This window comes from Lolium rigidum, chromosome 3 (assembly GCF_022539505.1).
Source record: "Lolium rigidum isolate FL_2022 chromosome 3, APGP_CSIRO_Lrig_0.1, whole genome shotgun sequence".
NCBI lineage: Eukaryota > Viridiplantae > Streptophyta > Magnoliopsida > Poales > Poaceae > Lolium > Lolium rigidum.
Window position 1 is genome coordinate 245,442,780 of NC_061510.1, and position 23,133 is coordinate 245,465,912.

General features: G+C 47.4%; 1 protein-coding gene across 7 annotated transcripts in view; it reads left to right on the forward strand.

Moving 5' to 3' along the window:
* LOC124703227 overlaps positions 1 to 22,756 on the forward strand; it is a 38,441-nt gene extending 15,685 nt beyond the window's left edge. For 3 of the 7 annotated variants that reach the window (XR_007002989.1, XR_007002987.1, XM_047235448.1), the window contains exons 2-3: positions 21,319 to 21,395; positions 22,208 to 22,756. Coding sequence is in view for 1 of the 7 variants with exons in the window: in XM_047235448.1 (XP_047091404.1) it covers positions 21,319 to 21,395; positions 22,208 to 22,334 (204 nt within the window). In the remaining 6 variants the exon portion in view is untranslated. Of the gene's footprint in view, positions 1 to 21,318; positions 21,608 to 22,207 lie in introns of all 7 variants that reach the window. The other 4 variants (XR_007002988.1, XR_007002986.1, XR_007002990.1 and 1 more) reach the window with 3 other exon arrangements.
* The last annotated feature ends 377 nt before the right edge of the window (positions 22,757 to 23,133 follow it).

The window sequence follows — 23,133 nt, forward strand, 5'->3', positions numbered from 1 at the left end:
TTAGCCGTGCGGCCCGGGCCCAGAAGTAAAGGACGCTTTATTAAGAACGAGAGCAAGGTAGAAACCCTACAATTCCCCTTCAACGCCTCTACCTACGACTTCATCTACTCTAGATCGAACGTCGTGCCGCCGGCAAAGTCATGTCTTCCTCGAGCTCGGCCACTATAATCCGGCACCCAAGTTATGGTCCTCTCCCTATGATCAAGTGCACGAGCTGCCGGTGGCGCGTCGTGGAGAGGAAAACAGCCTCCACAACGTCCAACGCCGGCGATTTCGTCGGGTGCAATAATCACAATGTAAGATGTTTTTAATGTTATTCAATATCCGTCTATTATCATCGGGACTTATGCCAAAATTGTAAGTATGATTAATGTTCGTTATTTCTAGCCGGTTAGAGGAGGATGCAACTTCGGTATTGGATTGAAAAGTACGCAGATCTGCTCGTGAAGAAGGGTATTGTTCCACCAAACTCACCTATGCTGATTCCCCTAGAAGGAGAAGTGGTTGAAGAAAACGGAGGAGATGGAGAACTACGAAGCAAGATGCACTAAACAAGGACATGAAGCACCTGAAGAAAATAATTGTAATGAAGCTGAACGAAATTGTGTCAATGCTTCGGATTATAGCGATTCTTCCGGGTATTGTAATTGTACTCTTGGGTTATAAGAACTAAATTTGTAATATGAAATAAAGGATTTAGAAGTAGTGTACTCTCGGCAAGATATATTGCTACAAATTTGTACTTGCATTGTTTGTTTTTTACTTAGTTTGTGGATCACATGATTAACCATGCATTTTTCTGCGATTAAGCGGCCAACACGGTTCATCATTACTTAACAGGATCATGCATGTTTACAAAACACATCCACTAGCACGACAGGGACACGATAGCTGCCTTACAAGACTTAGATAATAAAACACATAAAAACTAGAAAAACAAGAGTGACAACGCCGTCATATCATCCTCCTTGGCTCCTCCTTGTAAGGATCACTCGTCGTCCTCCGGCATGATGTAGGGGAGGCAGTGCATGTTGCCCGGGTTGGGGAAGATGGCGTAGAAGTTGGTGAAGATGTTGTAGTTGGTGAATGCGATGAACTCGCACCCGCACCAAAACACCTGCCCGAGCAGACGGTGAGCGTCGAACCTGTTGGCGAAAGTTACGAAGAGGCCGATGACGTGGCCGGTGTTGCCATCGTAGTACTCCTCAAGCTCGAACATGCGTGGCGAGCCCGGAGGGAGGTGGCGGTAGCCGGCAGAGAGGAAGACTGAAGCTAGCTCCGTTGGGTCCCTCCACCTCGATATGGCCCACACGCGCAGCTGGTTGTCGCAGACGACTCCGGCCGGGTACTGTCTCTCCGGCACGGTTGCAGGGCGGCGGAACGTAGGGCCGTTGAACTGCATTGTGGCGATCCCCTTGAGATGTGGCGTGTATTGGATTTGGAGGCCGCGCGTTAGATGGGATGGGAGATGGATTTGAATGAGTGTGAGGAAGAGTGAGCACAATGGTGGCTTTAAATAGGCGTGGTCGCGTGGATGGGTGAGGTGAGGGGGCTTGTGAGCTGGTTTCCTTATCCACTAACTGCACATTGAAAAGCAGGACGGCATCCAAAGCGGCGCACGGTTTTTAGTGTGTCAATTAATTCGGCGCGTGGATACAGAACTGCGCGTGTGAACCCTACCTTTTTTAGCATGACGGAAAAACCCGACCGACCGACACGCCCGCGCGTGGAGCTGTTACCACTGCCATGCGACACATCTGCACTCCGCGTCTCAGCGTTTCAGCGTTTCTGCGACGGAGCGACGACTGCAATGAGCGCATGCACGAGGCGAGCACCTCGCATGCATGGCAACACACGCAACGTGGTGGATCGCTGCGCATGCATGGCAGGCCTAGACGGGCTCGTTCGACGATGGCATGCGTGGACGCGCGAGCCAGAGCCCAACGGATATTTCGACGTCTCCTGCCAAACCGCGAGACGCTGGAAGAAAAAAAAACGCTAGCCAATCACGTCGCCAAATCGTCGCTCTCGCGGATAGCCCGTTGATTCCTTCTAGAAGACCGATCCAACGGATGCAGTTCAGCACCGTAGCGTTAGATGCACTTAGATGGACGGTCGACGTTTTGTTTTCCAGACCTCTCTCATGTTTTAGCGGAGGAGTGTGCTATCAACTAAATGTTTTGTTTTATTAGCTATTTCTATTTTTATTGTGACTTTGTTGCTAGTAGATGATGTAAATATGCATTAAGTTAATAATTGTGTGCACGACAATCCTTGTGCTAAAAAAATAAACAGAAAAAACTATCTCTTGTTAGCTATCCAAACCATGTGCCAAGTGTGGCCTCACCCTGGCATCCCCAGCCACTTGATTTGCCCCAAAAGTGCATGTTTTGGCCTAAAACCCTATATTTGGGGTGTCTGGGTGCAACTCACCATGGTCTACCCCATATTATTCATGTAAATTCCAAGGGTAGAAGTGTGGGGCATGCATTGGTGCACCCATGTGCCAAGTGTGGCCTCACCCTGGCATCCCCAACCACTTGATTTGCCCCAAAAGTGCATGTTTTGGCCTAAAACCCTATATTTGGGGTGTCTGGGTGCAACTCAACATGGTCTACCCCATATTATTCATGTAAATTCCAAGGGTAGCAGTGTGGGGCATGCATTGGTGCACCCATGTGCCAAGTGTGGCCTCACCCTGGCATCCCCCACCACTTGATTTGCCCCAAAAGTGCATGTTTTGGCCTAAAACCCTATATTTGGGGTGTCTGGGTGCAACCCACCATGGTCTACCCCATATTATTCATGTAAATTCCAAGGGTGGCAGTGTGGGGCATGCAATGGTGCACCCATGTGCCAAGTGTGGCCTCACCCTGGCATCCCCAACCACTTGATTTGCCCCAAAAGTGCATGTTTTGGCCTAAAACCCTATATTTGGGGTGTCCGGGTGCAACTCACCATGGTCTACCCCATATTATTCATGTAAATTCCAAGGGTGGCAGTGTGGGGCATGCATTGGTGCACCCATGTGCCAAGTGTGGCCTCACCCTGGCATCCCCAGCCACTTGATTTGCCCCAAAAGTGCATGTTTTGGCCTAAAACCCTATATTTGGGGTGTCCGGGTGCAACTCACCATGGTCTACCCCATATTATTCATGTAAATTCCAAGGGTAGCAGTGTGGGGCATGCATTGGTGCACCCATGTGCCAAGTGTGGCCTCACCCTGGCATCCCCAGCCACTTGATTTGCCCCAAAAGTGCATGTTTTGGCCTAAACCCCTATATTTGGGGTGTCTGGGTGCAACTCACCGTGGTCTACCCCATATTATTCATGTAAATTCCAAGGGTAGCAGTGTGGGGCATGCATTGGTGCACCCATGTCCCAAGTGTGGCCTCACCCTGGCATCCCCATCCACTTGATTTGCCCCAAAAGTGCATGTTTTGGCCTAAAACCCTATATTTGGGGTGTCTGGGTGCAACCCACCATGGTCTACCCCATATTATTCATGTAAATTCCAAGGGTAGCAGTGTGGGGCATGCATTGGTGCACCCATGTGCCAAGTGTGGCCTCACCCTGGCATCCCCAGCCACTTGATTTGCCCCAAAAGTGCATGTTTTGGCCTAAAACCCTATATTTGGGGTGTCTGGGTGCAACCCACCATGGTCTACCCCATATTATTCATGTAAATTCCAAGGGTAGCAGTGTGGGGCATGCATTGGTGCACCCATGTGCCAAGTGTGGCCTCACCCGGCATCCCCAGCCACTTGATTTGCCCCAAAAGTGCATGTTTTGGCCTAAAACCCTATATTTGGGGTGTGTGGGTGCAACTCACCATGGTCTACCCCATATTATTCATGTAAATTCCAAGGGTGGCAGTGTGGGGCATGCATTGGTGCACCCATGTGCCAAGTGTGGCCTCACCCTGGCATCCCCAGCCACTTGATTTGCCCCAAAAGTGCATGTTTTGGCCTAAAACCCTATATTTGGGGTGTCTGGGTGCAACTCACCATGGTCTACCCCATATTATTCATGTAAATTCCAAGGGTGGCAGTGTGGGGCATGCATTGGTGCACCCATGTGCCAAGTGTGGCCTCACCCTGGCATCCCCAGCCACTTGATTTGCCCCAAAAGTGCATGTTTTGGCCTAAAACCCTATATTTGGGGTGTACTGGGTGCAACCCACCATGGTCTACCCCATATTATTCATGTAAATTCCAAGGGTGGCAGTGTGGGGCATGCAATGGTGCACCCATGTGCCAAGTGTGGCCTCACCCTGGCATCCCCAACCACTTGATTTGCCCCAAAAGTGCATGTTTTGGCCTAAAACCCTATATTTGGGGTGTCTGGGTGCAACCCACCATGGTCTACCCCATATTATTCATGTAAATTCCAAGGGTGGCAGTGTGGGGCATGCATTGGTGCACCCATGTGCCAAGTGTGGCCTCACCCTGGCATCCCCAGCCACTTGATTTGCCCCAAAAGTGCATGTTTTGGCCTAAAACCCTATATTTGGGGTGTGTGGGTGCAACTCACCATGGTCTACCCCATATTATTCATGTAAATTCCAAGGGTGGCAGTGTGGGGCATGCATTGGTGCACCCATGTGCCAAGTGTGGCCTCACCCTGGCATCCCCGACCACTTGATTTGCCCCAAAAGTGCATGTTTTGGCCTAAAACCCTATATTTGGGGTGTCTGGGTGCAACCCACCATGGTCTACCCCATATTATTCATGTAAATTCCAAGGGTGGCAGTGTGGGGCATGCATTGGTGCACCCATGTGCCAAGTGTGGCCTCACCATGGCATCCCCAGCCACTTGATTTGCCCCAAAAGTGCATGTTTTGGCCTAAAACCCTATATTTGGGGTGTCCGGGTGCAACCCACCATGGTCTACCCCATATTATTCATGTAAATTCCAAGGGTGGCAGTGTGGGGCATGCATTGGTGCACCCATGTGCCAAGTGTGGCCTCACCCTGGCATCCCCGACCACTTGATTTGCCCCAAAAGTGCATGTTTTGGCCTAAAACCCTATATTTGGGGTGTCCGGGTGCAACCCACCATGGTCTACCCCATATTATTCATGTAAATTCCAAGGGTGGCAGTGTGGGGCATGCATTGGTGCACCCATGTGCCAAGTGTGGCCTCACCCCGGCATCCCCGACCACTTGATTTGCCCCAAAAGTGCATGTTTTGGCCTAAAACCCTATATTTGGGGTGTCCGGGTGCAACTCACCATGGTCTACCCCATATTATTCATGTAAATTCCAAGGGTGGCAGTGTGGGGCATGCATTGGTGCACCCATGTGCCAAGTGTGGCCTCACCCTGGCATCCCCAGCCACTTGATTTGCCCCAAAAGTGCATGTTTTGGCCTAAAACCCTATATTTGGGGTGTCTGGGTGCAACCCACCATGGTCTACCCCATATTATTCATGTAAATTCCAAGGGTGGCAGTGTGGGGCATGCATTGGTGCACCCATGTGCCAAGTGTGGCCTCACCCTGGCATCCCCGGCCACTTGATTTGCCCCAAAAGTGCATGTTTTGGCCTAAAACCCTATATTTGGGGTGTCTGGGTGCAACCCACCATGGTCTACCCCATATTATTCATGTAAATTCCAAGGGTGGCAGTGTGGGGCATGCAATGGTGCACCCATGTGCCAAGTGTGGCCTCACCCTGGCATCCCCAGCCACTTGATTTGCCCCAAAAGTGCATGTTTTGGCCTAAAACCCTATATTTGGGGTGTCTGGGTGCAACCCACCATGGTCTACCCCATATTATTCATGTAAATTCCAAGGGTGGCAGTGTGGGGCATGCATTGGTGCACCCATGTGCCAAGTGTGGCCTCACCCTGGCATCCCCAGCCACTTGATTTGCCCCAAAAGTGCATGTTTTGGCCTAAAACCCTATATTTGGGGTGTCCGGGTGCAACTCACCATGGTCTACCCCATATTATTCATGTAAATTCCAAGGGTGGCAGTGTGGGGCATGCATTGGTGCACCCATGTGCCAAGTGTGGCCTCACCCTGGCATCCCCAGCCACTTGATTTGCCCCAAAAGTGCATGTTTTGGCCTAAAACCCTATATTTGGGGTGTCTGGGTGCAACCCACCATGGTCTACCCCATATTATTCATGTAAATTCCAAGGGTAGCAGTGTGGGGCATGCATTGGTGCACCCATGTGCCAAGTGTGGCCTCACCCTGGCATCCCCAGCCACTTGATTTGCCCCAAAAGTGCATGTTTTGGCCTAAAACCCTATATTTGGGGTGTCCGGGTGCAACTCACCATGGTCTACCCCATATTATTCATGTAAATTCCAAGGGTGGCAGTGTGGGGCATGCATTGGTGCACCCATGTGCCAAGTGTGGCCTCACCCTGGCATCCCCGACCACTTGATTTGCCCCAAAAGTGCATGTTTTGGCCTAAAACCCTATATTTGGGGTGTCTGGGTGCAACCCACCATGGTCTACCCCATATTATTCATGTAAATTCCAAGGGTAGCAGTGTGGGGCATGCATTGGTGCACCCATGTGCCAAGTGTGGCCTCACCCTGGCATCCCCAGCCACTTGATTTGCCCCAAAAGTGCATGTTTTGGCCTAAAACCCTATATTTGGGGTGTCTGGGTGCAACCCACCATGGTCTACCCCATATTATTCATGTAAATTCCAAGGGTGGCAGTGTGGGGCATGCATTGGTGCACCCATGTGCCAAGTGTGGCCTCACCCTGGCATCCCCGACCACTTGATTTGCCCCAAAAGTGCATGTTTTGGCCTAAAACCCTATATTTGGGGTGTCCGGGTGCAACTCACCATGGTCTACCCCATATTATTCATGTAAATTCCAAGGGTGGCAGTGTGGGGCATGCATTGGTGCACCCATGTGCCAAGTGTGGCCTCACCCTGGCATCCCCAGCCACTTGATTTGCCCCAAAAGTGCATGTTTTGGCCTAAAACCCTATATTTGGGGTGTCCGGGTGCAACCCACCATGGTCTACCCCATATTATTCATGTAAATTCCAAGGGTGGCAGTGTGGGGCATGCATTGGTGCACCCATGTGCCAAGTGTGGCCTCACCCTGGCATCCCCAGCCACTTGATTTGCCCCAAAAGTGCATGTTTTGGCCTAAAACCCTATATTTGGGGTGTCCGGGTGCAACCCACCATGGTCTACCCCATATTATTCATGTAAATTCCAAGGGTGGCAGTGTGGGGCATGCATTGGTGCACCCATGTGCCAAGTGTGGCCTCACCCCGGCATCCCCGGCCACTTGATTTGCCCCAAAAGTGCATGTTTTGGCCTAAAACCCTATATTTGGGGTGTCTGGGTGCAACCCACCATGGTCTACCCCATATTATTCATGTAAATTCCAAGGGTAGCAGTGTGGGGCATGCATTGGTGCACCCATGTGCCAAGTGTGGCCTCACCCTGGCATCCCCGACCACTTGATTTGCCCCAAAAGTGCATGTTTTGGCCTAAAACCCTATATTTGGGGTGTCCGGGTGCAACCCACCATGGTCTACCCCATATTATTCATGTAAATTCCAAGGGTGGCAGTGTGGGGCATGCATTGGTGCACCCATGTGCCAAGTGTGGCCTCACCCTGGCATCCCCGGCCACTTGATTTGCCCAAAAGTGCATGTTTTGGCCTAAAACCCTATATTTGGGGTGTCTGGGTGCAACTCACCATGGTCTACCCCATATTATTCATGTAAATTCCAAGGGTGGCAGTGTGGGGCATGCATTGGTGCACCCATGTGCCAAGTGTGGCCTCACCCTGGCATCCCTAGCCACTTGATTTGCCCCAAAAGTGCATGTTTTGGCCTAAAACCCTATATTTGGGGTGTCTGGGTGCAACCCACCATGGTCTACCCCATATTATTCATGTAAATTCCAAGGGTGGCAGTGTGGGGCATGCATTGGTGCACCCATGTGCCAAGTGTGGCCTCACCCCGGCATCCCCAGCCACTTGATTTGCCCCAAAAGTGCATGTTTTGGCCTAAAACCCTATATTTGGGGTGTCTGGGTGCAACCCACCATGGTCTACCCCATATTATTCATGTAAATTCCAAGGGTAGCAGTGTGGGGCATGCATTGGTGCACCCATGTGCCAAGTGTGGCCTCACCCTGGCATCCCCGGCCACTTGATTTGCCCCAAAAGTGCATGTTTTGGCCTAAAACCCTATATTTGGGGTGTCTGGGTGCAACTCACCATGGTCTACCCCATATTATTCATGTAAATTTCAAGGGTGGCAGTGTGGGGCATGCAATGGTGCACCCATGTGCCAAGTGTGGCCTCACCCTGGCATCCCCAGCCACTTGATTTGCCCCAAAAGTGCATGTTTTGGCCTAAAACCCTATATTTGGGGTGTCTGGGTGCAACTCACCATGGTCTACCCCATATTATTCATGTAAATTCCAAGGGTGGCAGTGTGGGGCATGCATTGGTGCACCCATGTGCCAAGTGTGGCCTCACCCCGGCATCCCCGCCCTCTTGATTTGCCCCAAAAGTGCATGTTTTGGCCTAAAACCCTATATTTGGGGTGTCTGGGTGCAACCCACCATGGTCTACCCCATATTATTCATGTAAATTCCAAGGGTGGCAGTGTGGGGCATGCATTGGTGCACCCATGTGCCAAGTGTGGCCTCACCCCGGCATCCCCAGCCACTTGATTTGCCCCAAAAGTGCATGTTTTGGCCTAAAACCCTATATTTGGGGTGTCCGGGTGCAACTCACCATGGTCTACCCCATATTATTCATGTAAATTCCAAGGGTGGCAGTGTGGGGCATGCATTGGTGCACCCATGTGCCAAGTGTGGCCTCACCCCGGCATCCCCGACCACTTGATTTGCCCCAAAAGTGCATGTTTTGGCCTAAAACCCTATATTTGGGGTGTCTGGGTGCAACCCACCATGGTCTACCCCATATTATTCATGTAAATTCCAAGGGTGGCAGTGTGGGGCATGCATTGGTGCACCCATGTGCCAAGTGTGGCCTCACCCTGGCATCCCCAGCCACTTGATTTGCCCCAAAAGTGCATGTTTTGGCCTAAAACCCTATATTTGGGGTGTCCGGGTGCAACTCACCATGGTCTACCCCATATTATTCATGTAAATTCCAAGGGTGGCAGTGTGGGGCATGCATTGGTGCACCCATGTGCCAAGTGTGGCCTCACCCTGGCATCCCCGACCACTTGATTTGCCCCAAAAGTGCATGTTTTGGCCTAAAACCCTATATTTGGGGTGTCTGGGTGCAACTCACCATGGTCTACCCCATATTATTCATGTAAATTCCAAGGGTGGCAGTGTGGGGCATGCATTGGTGCACCCATGTGCCAAGTGTGGCCTCACCCCGGCATCCCCGGCCACTTGATTTGCCCCAAAAGTGCATGTTTTGGCCTAAAACCCTATATTTGGGGTGTCTGGGTGCAACTCACCATGGTCTACCCCATATTATTCATGTAAATTCCAAGGGTAGAAGTGTGGGGCATGCATTGGTGCACCCATGTGCCAAGTGTGGCCTCACCCTGGCATCCCCAGCCACTTGATTTGCTCCAAAAGTGCATGTTTTGTCCTAAAACCCTATATTTTCCCTCTTAAATATAAAAAAGAAAAAAAATTAAACAAAGGCTGCCTTGCTTGGACGATGATCCGGCCCACGAATCGAATTTCCGGCACGAAACGATCAAGCCCACCCACCCAACATATTAGTTAACAACTTTAATTGTGCAGGGCGTAATTTGCGGCAACACGTACTACCCATCACGGGTAACCCACACCCCCACGAACTATATCATCGTCGTCTTTTCACACCGTTTCATCTCAGCGACGCCTGGGCGGCCGACCAAGCAACATCTTTCACCTGTTCATCTGAGAGAACTAGTGTTGATCATCGACGGCACCCCTTTGCCATGGATCAGGTATGTCAAGACTTTCACCTGTCGTAATATTATTTGACTTGTCGTCGAGATAGATCGCAAATTAGGTATGGGAGGCCGCCATGGGAATCGACCAGATCAACACATCCAAAATCTCATTGGATAGAGTCGGCGCTTCATACTTATTAGATTATACGTACTTAACAGATTCTAGTTCTCCGAAAACCCCTTTCGGGTAGATCATAAACACAAGTATATATAATGTCCTTAGGCCGCCATGTCCTTAATGTGTAATCTACAACTATGGTTAGATCATCCAGGGCAGATTAACGTTTGGGTAAATAATCGATTGTCCCCTCCTTATTTTATCACAAAGATTTGCACTAATCGCCACTAGTTAGATCTCTATATCCGGGACGCTTGAGTATTCCACACAAGAACTCATCTGTTGTATGTGTTATACACTTTGCTAGGTGGCACAACGTGTTAGCCCACGGCGTTGCGGTGCTGCTGTGAGGAAGAACAAAAAGCATATCGTAAGAGGTACACAAATTTAGGACACTCTTGTTTTCCAAGGAAATTGTAATATTCTGGTTTATGTATATAATTTTGTATGCAGGTCCTAACTGTGAGGAGGGTGATGATTTTGAAGGTTTCATCGGGTATGCCAATCGCGTAAGAATGGATGATGCACAATTTGCTACATTGAAACAGCTAGTTGACAAGCACATGCCAAGAAAGCCACCGTATGTCTGCACGATCAAAAAATCAAACGTCGTGAAGAATAAAGCAAAAATGGTAAGCGCTGGATTACACACCAAAATTTTCACAGTTTCCTAACATAGCTGATTGAATTCTCTAATTGACTGTAATCTTATATGCAGTACTTCTCGAGGGGATTCACACTAAACCACATTGCTAGGCATACACAGCTACCAGCAGAAATAGAAGTTTATTCATCGAATACTAAAATTGCAACGATTAAGATGGTGATGAGCAAGTCACAGGTCAATGGAAAAGGCAAAGGAGGTGCCATGATAACAACAAACTGGATGGAGGTTGTGAAGAAGACTAATATGAGAGTTAAAAACGTGTTTGTGTTATGGTTCCGTGGTAGCCGCGGTGGTGGTCTCAAGCTTCTGGTTGATATTCTCTGAAATCAACAAAGGCATTACATTATTTTTACAATTAGCTTATTTGTCCAAGTTGGAAGTCATGCTGAGACATTTTGATGTTTGTTGCAAACTTTATTTGACGTTTATGTCATACTTGTTTTCAAATTATTCATGAATGTCAGTAGTGGTTCAAATTTTAAGTTTACTGAAATTATAATGCATTGTAACCACGAAAAAACGCCGTGAAATAACCTTGCTCTCCGTCCATCTCCTCTCATAAGGTGTGAAAATTAATTTCTATTTGCAGCAGTATTACGACATGAGTAGTACTAATTAAGGTAACAACATGAATTAGCGGGCAATTATTCAAAAATGTGTACCTTTGATTGTACTAATTAAGGGGACAACATTAATAATCGATCCCCGTAATTGACTACGCCTCCAAACTATCGAATCCCAACCTTCCCACTAATTAAGGTAACGACATTATTTAGGGAAACAAACTTTGTCACGTTGATATCGACCCTCCCACGAATTAAGGTAACAAGATTATGATCGCCTTTTGCCCACTTCCACCTATATAATCGCCTCATCTAACCTCATATCGTCTCTCATCGAAGCCTGGACGGGAAGAGCGGCGTCTGCGAAGTTACAATGGAAGATGATGTAAGTCATACGCAACTCATCTCGTGTTGTCTATATTTAATATCAGATCTAATCTAGTCAAGTACAAACTCTTCTCTTCCGATTGCCCGATGCCCTATTTTCTCTGACGGTGATCGATGCCCTAACCATCTTTTCTATATTCAACTAGGTGGCATCGTTTGCTCGTGTTCGTCATGTTCGTGCTGCTCTTAAGTTGCACAAAAAGCTGAATATAAGAGGTCCGAAATTATCTCCCATTTATGTCTTCCATATGCGATTCTATTGTTGGGCCTGATGTATTAATTTAATACTTACGCAGGTCCTAGAATAAAGTCCGAGCGTGAGTTCGAGGTGTTTGTTGAGTATGCAAATCGAGTAGCTATGGATGATGGAGAATTTCGTTATCTGAGAGATAACGTTGATTATCTGAGAAGTAAATGTCAGGAAACAAATCTGAAAACACCCATATATGTCTGCACCATAAAAAAATCACACGTCCAGGAGGGTAAAGCAAAAATGGTAAACATTACAGTACACACCAAGAGATTTCTATTTATTTTCTACACCGTAACTGTTGTTAATATGTTTGATTTCTTTTATGCAGTACTTTTCGAAGAGATTCACCATGAGCCACATTATCCCTAATGTTGAACTGCCATCAGAAGTAGAAGTCTTCTTCTTAGGAAAGGCTCGCCTCAAAGTTAAGATGGTGATGGACAAGTCAAAGGTGAAAGGCAAAGCCAAAGGAGGTGCCATGATAACATCGAACTGGAAGCAACTGGTGAAACTGCACGATATGAGAGTTAGTGACATATTCATCTTCGCTTTTGGTCGAAGCGTCGTCGATGGTGAATTCAAGATGGTAGTAGGTAGGCTCTGAAATATGAACACTTAGTTCATACTCCAAATATTTTGTTATGTTTTTCAAGAACCATTGTGTCATCGATTTTTTATCTTCAACTTATTTTCTGTTCATGGACTTCCGTGTGTGTTGCTCCATCGTGAGTCCGTAAATTGTTTTCGTAAGTAAAACGTCCGTATGTATAGCATTTACTGACCGTCCATTGGGGCAACTGACGACCCATTTACCGTGGCGCCTGCGCGTGGATAACCAGTGGCTCCTGCGCGTGGTTTACCTGTGGCGTCCCAACTAGATATGTCGCTTCACAACCGGCCAGCCATTAAACAGGAGGGGAACGGATTCGGTGGCATCATAATAGCGAACACGCGTGGCCTCCCAGTCAACAGGTCGTCAACAGCGAACACGCGTACAAGACCGCAGCACCACTCACTCGGTTCACCGACAGTCCATTTTATCCCATCCAGTGGAGCACATCAGGCCATCCCGCACCAAACCCTAGCTAGCCCATAACCTAAACCCGCCGCCGTCGAGCAGCCGTAGCAAGCGATGGGCCTCAACGACCACGAAGCCGGAGGGAGCAGCGCCCGCGGAGCTAAAATCCGCCGTGCGGCCCCTCGTCCTCAGAGCCTCAACCCCGACGAAGCGACGATCTTGGCCGAGGCGCGGCTGCTCGTTCCGCCGTACTGGCACCTGCCCGCTGGTTGGAGGGTGAGCGCCGCCGGGTACGCCATCCCGCCGGTCCCTGAAAAGACGAAGATCTGCGCGGCTACATCCGCCGCCGTCGAGCTGCCCTCACGCCGTGGGATCGGGCGAACCCAGACTGGGGGGAGGACAGCGCCTTGTGGAGGCCCCGGTTCGAGATGGAGCGCCTCGACGAGCTAGCCAACCAGTACGGTATGTACGCCGGCGGGAGGTACAATCAAGTAGGGCGGCAGTCCTTCTGGGCCGGCAAGGACGTGGACACCGTGCTCGCGGCGCACGGCTATGTCCCTCTTCCTCGCGGCGCGCCACGCCGCCTACCACCACCGTACGGCGAACCACGGGCACCTCCAGCTCTTCCGCCGCGCCGGCACGAAGGGATCGTCCTTCCACCTCCAGCGACAAGCGAGCCGCGGGACCAAATTCCGATTCGCGGCCCTGCACCTCATCTGCGCGTTCCCAAGCCGGAGCCGCAACCGGATCCGGAGCCCGAGCCGCAGCCGAGGTGGACTGCGTATCTCAATTACCAGTCGGAGATTCGGGCTCCCGACGACCCCGCCGACACACCGGGCTTCACCCAGGCGCTCCAGCAGTCCAAGGCCGAAGTGGAGGACGACAAATGGTTCTCCTCCGACGACGATGAGGACGTGATATTGGGAGATGTGGAACTGAGTTACCAGGCCCAGATGCGGGCTCACGATGACCCAGCCGATACACCGGGGCTCGCCAAGGCGCTCCAGGAGTCCAAGGTCGAAGAAGAGGGCGGAAAATGGTGGTCCTCCGACGAAGAGGATTAGCCGGGTGGCATGTCTTGGAGGGACAAGCAAGATGTAGAGGCCGCCGATTTAGTGTTTTTTTCTTCCCTTTGCTGTTCAATCTTGTGTAAGAAACTTAGAAGTAATGAAAATCCTCTGTCGGCCCTATGTTTAATTCCAGGTGTCTTAACTTTCTTGCATTTTCTAGTTTATTAGTTCAAAAGACGTAGCTTGGTTAAGATCTAGGGTAAAAAATGAGTAAAAAATATTCACATATTGGTAGACTTGTGAACCCAAACAAATAGTCTGTAAAAAATAGACCTCTTATTTTTGTTCAAAATGAAATATGCCCTATATATTGTTGACTAAAGGTGCATTGGTTTCACAAAGTCTCGTAGGGTTCTGACATGAAATAACCGTGTAGTCAGTTGGAATTAGTCACATGTTGGGCCTTTTGTTTCTGTTGTGCCCGGTTTTTGTTGGCCCATTTTTATATTCGGTTAACATTCCGGACAGGTAATAATAGGCCGGTTTGTACTAAGCCCATTAACGTGGAGCATGGACGCAGGGAAGGAATACTCATGGCCCATCCAGCAGGGTTCTCTAGTTTTCTTTTGTTTTTTTTCAACTCGAATTTAACTGAAATTTAATACTTTATTTTCACATAAATTCAAAAAATGAAAAAACCTTCACACTTCGTCTTAGAATGGATACGAGAGTGTGTGCAAAAATTTCTGGAGCGTTTCTCGAAGGTCGAAAAATCCACATTCTTAGAAACGGAACCGTTTGGGTTACATCAAACCACTTTTTGTAAGCTAGTCGATTTTTCGACCTTCGAAAAAAATTCCAGTTTTTTTACCCAATATGTCACACGTTTTTGTGAACATAATCCGTTGGTTAAAACTTTTTTGAATTTTTTGAATTTAACCAGGTTTGCTGCAGATTTATTGAAATCAAAACTAAAAAACTTATCAGTTAGGCCGAAAGACATGTAACGCGGTTTGTACTAAGCCCATTAACGTGGAGCATGGACGTGGGGAAGGAATACTCATGGCCCATCCAGCAGGGTTCTCTAGTTTTCTTCGTTTTTTTTCAACTCGAATTTAACTGAAATTTAATAGTTTATTTTCACGGAAATTCAAAAACTGAAAAAACCTTCACACTTCGTCCTAGAATGGATACGAGAGTGTGTGCAAAAATTTATGGAGCGTTTCTCGAAGGTCGAAAAATCGACATTCTTAGAAACGGAACCGTTTGGGTTACATCAAACCACTTTTTCTAAGATAGTCGATTTTTCGACCTTCGAAAAAAAATCCAGTTTTTTTACCCAATATGTCACACGTTTTTGTGAACATAATCCGTTGGTTAAAACGTTTTTTGAATTTTTTGAATTTTACCAGATGTGCTGCAGATTTATTCAAATCAAAACTAAAAAACTTATCAGCTAGGCCGAAAGACATGTAACGCGGTTTCTACTAAGCCCATTAACGTGGAGCATGGACGCGGGAAGGAACACTCATGGCCCATCCATCGGGGTTCTCTAGTTTTCTTTTGTTTTTTTTTCAACTCGAATTTAACTGAAATTTAATTGTTTATTTTCACGAAATTCAAAAATTGAAAAAACCTTCACACTTCGTATTAGAATGGATACGAGAGTGTGTGCAAAAATTTCTGGAGCGTTTCTCGAAGGTCGAAAAATCCACATTCTTAGAAACGGAATCGTTTGGGTTACATCAAACCACTTTTTCTAAGCTAGTCGATTTTTCGACCTTCGAAAAAAAATCCAGTTTTTTTACCCAATATGTCACACGTTTTTGTGAACATAATCCGTTGGTTAAAACTTTTTTGAATTTTTCGAATTTTCGAATTTTTCGAATTTGGCCGTCAGACATGTAACGGGCCAATGTGGGCCGCCAGACCTCTAACTGCATGTTCGCCTCCCGCCCTTCGCCTCCCGCCCCTATATCCGCCCAATACTGTGGCAGTTCCACCGTTCTGTCCCAACCCCGGCCGTTCGTCTACCGCATCCCAGTGCTCCCTTCCTCCCACGCTGTCCATGGCATCCGCCTCTTCCTCCGTCGTGGCCGGAGACGAGAAGTCCACGACGGAGAAGTACCGCATCCTTGCGCACGGGAGTACATATATCGACGTCGTCTACACCAATGAGGCGGCGACTGTTGATAGAATTCTTCGTATGTACGAGGGTTGGCTCGACGAGGACGAGGACAGGTTCAAGTTCATTGGTCTGGATCTCGAGTATGACTCTAGCGGACACAAGTTGGCGGTAATGCAAATCGCCATGAGGGAGCACGTTCTTGTATTCCACTACATTAGGTACAAGGATCATTGAAATTTATGTCCCTACATTGAATTTAAAGCGTCCCTACATTTTCATTACGGTACTTGTTGAATTTATTTGTGCTGCTCTTGACAAAGGTGCAAGGATCATTGTCCGCGCCTACCGACTTTTCTCAAGGACAAGCAATACACTTTTACAAGTGTTGATAAAAGAAATGACACAAAAGTTCTTCGTGCGGCCGGTCTTCCTGTTCCGGAAGAGAGACACATCGACATCCGGGACATTTTCAAGATTAATGGTCAACCGCAGGCTGGAATGGCTGATCTTGCAGCAAAGCTCATTGATCCCAAGTTTGCCAACATGAAGAAGGACTTCAAGTACAACCGGCTGCGGAAGGAAGGGCATGGTTTACGGGAATGCAAGCCACCGTCCCGGATGAACCTCGAGTACGCAGCTATTGACGGCTATCTCAGTTATGAGATATACAACAAGATCTACACGGTGAACGAGGGACAAGCTCACCTCCAGAGATCAGACCGCATCTGCCCCAGATGCAAAAATCAGGATGAATCTTCATCAATGATCAACAAGCGTCAGAAGCAAGCCTGAGAGTGATAAGACTCAAGGGGGCAAGTACTAGTGTGTTTGTGCAGTCTGTAATTATATTTGCGATGTGTCCAAGACATAGTTGTGCTCTATGTTATTTGTGAACAAATTCTCCATATTGTTTTGTAAGTATCATACAGTGATCTGTGCAGTCTGTAATGGTATTCGCAATGTGTGCAAGACATAAGCTGTGCTCTCTGTCATTCGTGAACAAAATTGTCCTAGTTGTGTTGCAAGTATCAAAATTCGACCTTTGACAATCCGACCAATGTTTGTACAACAAATAATACACAAGTGCAACAATGTGAATCGATCAAGTAGTGTTGTTCATACTTCCGATGGTCCCTCATATCTGCATTGCATGAAATAACACACAAGTCAGTGGCACATAAAATAGTAGAAGATTAGTGCAAGCTATTTAAGAGTAGGGCTGAATCGGATACTCACTCCTTATGTAGCCTCGCACTTCATCTTGTTGTTTCGTTATGACCTGGTTGATTGCAAGCAGTGCACAACCTCTCCTTCTTCCGCTCGTCGTGTGACAGTATCCTGCCATGTTTTGACGTCTGTTGATTCGTATCCTTGTCCTTATAGTACTTCTTGTTTTGTTTAGGTGCTCCTTTGGTCTCAGCTTTATCAGGATCACCCACTACTGGTGCATCTCCTCTGTTTTGTGCGTCCTCATGGTAAGCCGTTGAACGACTGTTCTGGTCACCTTTTCTCCTGTGTATTATGCCTTTCATACATTTCATAAGCTCGCTGTAAGATTCTGGGTCATGCAATGCTGCATCAAAAGCTTCGCTCCAATTTGGGTAAGCTCGCTATGCTTTCTCCGCTCAGCTACCCCTTCCCATCCCCATCCGTACAAATCACTCTCGCGTCTCGAGGGCAAACCATACCTTGCATCCTTCGAGAACCTTCGGAGAACACAACAGTTCGGAATTTCAGAGCACCCCACAAAATGCAAAACAAACAAGATGTGCTTGCAAGGTAGCCCTTTCCGATACATCCTTCGGCAGTTGCACGTTATTGTTTCCTCTTTGCTTTCAGGTCTGTACTCCACTGAAAACAAATACTTACGGTTATTCATCCATGACACAACGAAGGTTGTTAACCCACCAGCACATCCAAGTTGATCTACAATCTCTAGGCCCCCAATCTTTTTCAGCTCCCCTTGAACGAGGTAGAAGTTTGTAGCGGTGAATTTACGGGCAGCGGACATCTCTATATCCTTGTACCCAGTAACCGCAACCGGTACCGTCCGAGAGTCTATGGTGTCTCGGCGGGCCTCTTCCTCCCGGACACGGCTATCGTTATTCTCGTAGTGCACAACCATATCCACCATTGTCGGTCCAAAGTCAAGGTGGGTGTGTAGGGTGGAGTTCAAACTCTCGCTCCTCTGGTTGCTTTTCATTCCGAGGAAATATCCATTCGCTAGATACGCGGCTGCCCACAACTTCTTCCTCCTATACATCCTCTTCATCCATTCTTTGGTTAATTCCGTCTGGTGCTTCTCGACGAATGCCCTCCATCTCTCCTCGAATACTTGTTCTGAAGTGGTGTAGTACAGCAGCGACCGGAATTCATTGTGAGCCAGGGAGTCAATGTGCTTCTTCATGTTCTTCTCAATATGCCACGTACAAACACGGTACGACACGCCTGGAAAGACTTTACCAACAGCGGCGATCATTGCAGCGTCCCCATCAGTGATGATCCCTTTAGGCTTCTGCTGATACATGGCTTTCAGGAATGTTTCTAACAACCACTTGTATGTTACTTCCTTTTCGTCCGAGACAATGGCGCATGCAAAAACAGTAGTCTGGCGGTGATTGTTTATTCCCACAAAAGGTATGAACGGCATAGCATACCGATTTGTTTTGTACGTGCTGTCAAACACCAGCACGTCACCGAAGTCGGCATAGTCCTGCCGAGACTGAGAATCACACCAGAACAGGTGTAACAATTTTCCACCTTTACCAAGCTTGTAATCAAAATAGAATTCAGGATCATCTCGCTTCCTCTTCTCCATAATGCCAATGGTTGTGTTGGCGTCACCCTTTGCAACCATCTTCCTCTTTTCACGGCAAGACATGTTGTAAAGATCCTTTCTTACAAATCCTACCATGCTGTATTTTCCATTGTCACTGATAAATGTCCTCATAATGTTGAATAATCTCATCCCAGCAGCTCCCAGTGACATGATCCTAGATTTCGATGAGCCTTGATCTTTCTATGAGACCTCATAAAAGCGATTTGATCAGCTGTAGCAGGCTTATGGTTGTGATTGTCGTCAAATCTCGGAACAGTCCAAACACCCTTTTTCCTGTTATACGACACACCGAAATGGGCACCACGGTTGCGGCGAGACTCGGGACGGTGCCTATACGTTCGGTTTTCCATTTCTAAGTACTTGCTTTCACGTTGCCCAGCCCCGGAGCAAAGAAACCGCCTATACCGAATGGTGGGTGTCCCTAATTCATCAAGGCGTTCCTTTTTCTTCTCGCGTCGAATGCTAAAACCATGTTCTTTGGCATACTTGTTGTAGAAATAATAGGCAGCCTCTTCGGAAACAAAGATCATGGCCCTTACAGCCTCATACTTTCGCTGTCTGCTCATTTCAGCATCAATATCATATGGATCCTTATTATCTTCCTGCTTAGTATGGTCCAACCGGGAACTTCCTGTCACCTAAACAAATATGACAAACATGGCGTTATTGTTACAGACACTTTGATTTGTTCTATTATGCATTGCAATGCATCAAAATAAAATCTTACTTCGCTTTTGCATTCAGATTTTGACAGCTGTGAAACCCCCCCTTCTAATGATTTCGACTGCTCAGGAATATCCTCTTCATAAGCAAAGTCTTCCAAATCAGAATCCCCATAGTAGGTAAGCTCACTGTTTCTGATTACAACAACCTGCGCAATTTGTAGGAAAATAGCAAATTACATGTATATTCATCTTCACCTGGAAGAAGGCAAGTAAGATAAAAGAAAACATACATCACTCGTATTTTCAGAAGTGGGTTCATCATCTGTCTCTCTTATGCTGTCTTCATCATCGATGTCCATCTACAAAATTTGCAACAAGGAGGCAAAATTCAAGGACAAAATATTTCCATGCACACTGTACTGATAAAATATGAAAATGTGAGTGACTCACATTATCAGACTCAGATACAGGATCACCAAAAATGCTATCATCATCATCAGACGAAGGTATTTCATATTCATCTTCTGAAGATGAAATATCAAAAGCATCCCATGTGGAGTCATCAACATCCGTAGTTGCTTTCTCATTGCCAATCCCGAAGCCATAGAGCCGTCTATCTGTCCAAATAAAACCAACATCACCGACCTAATCAACATAAAAACTCGGCTTGGAATTCATTGTGAAATGCTTATTAACAAAAAATATACGAAACATTGGTAAAATTTTGAACAACAAATTAAACCCTAAGCACAAATGCGACAATACATCCTATAAAGTATACATGGAATAAGAATAGAATAACAGTGTGGCACGGGGGGCTAACCTCTTCTGTTCGTCGGTGGCAATCTGGGCAGCCACGGGAAGTTGGGCTCGGCGGTGCTCGGCCTTGCAATGGAACGACCTATATGTCGATCGTGGGGAGGCGGAGGGTGGATGACTCAGACGTTCGCCGCCGTATTATCGTGCGCACCGCGGTGACGGCCAACCGATCCACCGGATGCGGGAAGGATAGGAGATCGCCGAGGTAACCAGCCGGACCTGCTACGATTCACCGGGGTACGTGCAAATGGCGGTGGTGAGGGATCGACCGGCTACAACAAGACGGAGGGATCAAAACCCTAGGTATGAATGGCGGCCGTGGGAGGGAGGGGTGGAGTTGGGCCAAGGTTGGACGCCGGATCCTTGCCGCGATCGGCGGACAAGCAGTATTCACCGGAGAAGATCTAGATCGGAGATCGCCGGGCTGGCGGCTGCGACGAGCTGATCAAGGTACGTGAGAATGGAAAGTGACAACCGACGACGAGCTGATCAAGGTACGTGAGAATGGAAAGTGACAACCGACGACGATCACCAAGCAGTATCCATCGGACGTATACACCGACACGTACATACACCGAAACGTACATACACTGTATACCTTTTCAACGAGTACAAGGGTACACCGTATACCCTTTCAACGGGTACACGGGTACAATCGATATGGATCTTCGGAGGCTAACCTAGCCCGACCCGTTAGCGCCGGCGGAAGGAGCACGTGCATAATGGTACGTTTATGCAATTGTTGGTTTGGGGGTCTATGGAAGCGGTCGCCTTAATGTAATACTCGCTCGGCTTGCCTATTTATGTGTTTCTCTCAGACTTCTTACTCGGTACTAACCTGTAGCATTGTCATTGCCTCTCAACTGGCATGTGCATGAATTGAAATGCCCATTAAATTAATATGTTGCTGATGATCTTTTTACATTTCAGGTGCAAAATAATATGCAGGAACTGAGTATGCAAAACAATGTGGCAAACTATGCGGTCTTGCACCAAAATGATTTTCGGTAAGCAGCCATGGGCAACTAAGGTAACATGTGGCATAGTCAGTTATTATGTACTAATTCTAATTATAGTCCAGTCGGTAATTTAAGTTGTAGATGAACCTTAATTTATGTCAGACTAATTCCATGGTGAAAGTGAAGAAAAAAAAGAATGCAAGGAATGCGTGTGAGCATATACTCTCAGCTGATGGCAAAACGCCGCGTAAAAGATCAAGGTCGGCATATAAGATCTCTAGCATGCCTAGGAAATCAAGTTTGTTATATAAAACTTCTAGCACACATCGCTTTACACCAACAGTTTTTTTTTCCTTAGTGAAAAAATTATTTAATAAACCTGAAACCTTTAATGGTTACAGAAAGAACCTTTAGTTTTTTCAATAAGACCGATGATGAAAAGGTGGGCCTAATAGCATCACGGTTATCGTGCCTCAGATGTCAATAGCAACGGAAACAGCTGTACTGGTCCTTATATGATCTAGTCCTTATATGGTTTAGACAAACGAAAACTGTGATGCTAGTCACACTACATTTAAAATGAAACATTGAAGGATGCAATTGTCTACCACCTAACCAATCACAGGTTACCTACATTATTAAAGGATGCATTTAAAAGGCCCTTACAAATTTAGGAAATAACTCTAGTAGCCCGTACAACTATCTAGGATTATAGAGGCACAACACAACTATAAGAATCACTGCAACCTGGCTTAGCTACCAACATTAACATTCCATTTGTTTCATTGCGCCACCTATGTGGGCTACTGTTTCAGTACTTCCTTCTCAGCATCACTAATCTAAGCATTTCAAATTTGCAGAGGCAGGATAAAGCACAGGCAAGACAGAAGAATAAAGTACCGCCAACAGCGGTGTCAGGAAGCTCTTCAACAGGTCCCTTGCCTAACCATATCTCCCCCCTCCGAGCCTCTACATCAGACATTATAGGCAGGACAACAGTGTAGTCTGAAGGAACTTTCCTGGAAGAATTGATAGTAGACGAAGCCCCGAAGGAAACAGAAGAGGCAATCGTAGGCCTACCCCGCCATAGAGAACGGGCCAAAGGGCAGTACTTCGTGCGCGCATAGGCGACGAAGAGCGCAGAGCCACTCACAGCAGGAGCAACGTCTTGCGAACCATGGCTGCCGGCGTGGAGGTGGAGAAACCGACGCAGAAGGTGGGTTTTCAGGTTGAGAACGCCCAGATCCCCGATGTATGTCCGTAGCAGATTGCACAGCAGATGGAGAACCACCAGCAATCACGGTGGGAACCTAATGCGTGCAATCGACACGTCCGTTGGAAACCCCAAGAGGAAGGTGTGATGCGTACAGTAGCAAGTTGTCCCTCAGAAAGAAACCAAGGTTTATCGAACCAGGAGGAGCCAAGAAGCACGTTGAAGGTCGATGGCGGCGGGATGTAGTGCGGCGCAACACCAGGGATTCTGGCGCCAACGTGGAACCTGCACAACACAACCAAAGTACTTTGCCCCAACGAAACAGTGAGGTTGTCAATCTCACCGGCTTGCTGTAACAAAGGATTAGATGTATAGTGTGGATGATGATTGTTTGTAGAAACCAGTAGAACAAGTATTGCAGTAGATTGTATTCGATGTAAAGAATAGGACCGGGGTCCATAGTTCACTAGAGGTGTCTCTCCCATAAGATAAATAGCATGTTGGGTGAACAAATTACAGTCGGGCAATTGACAAATAGAGAGGGCATGACAATGCACATACATGATATGATAA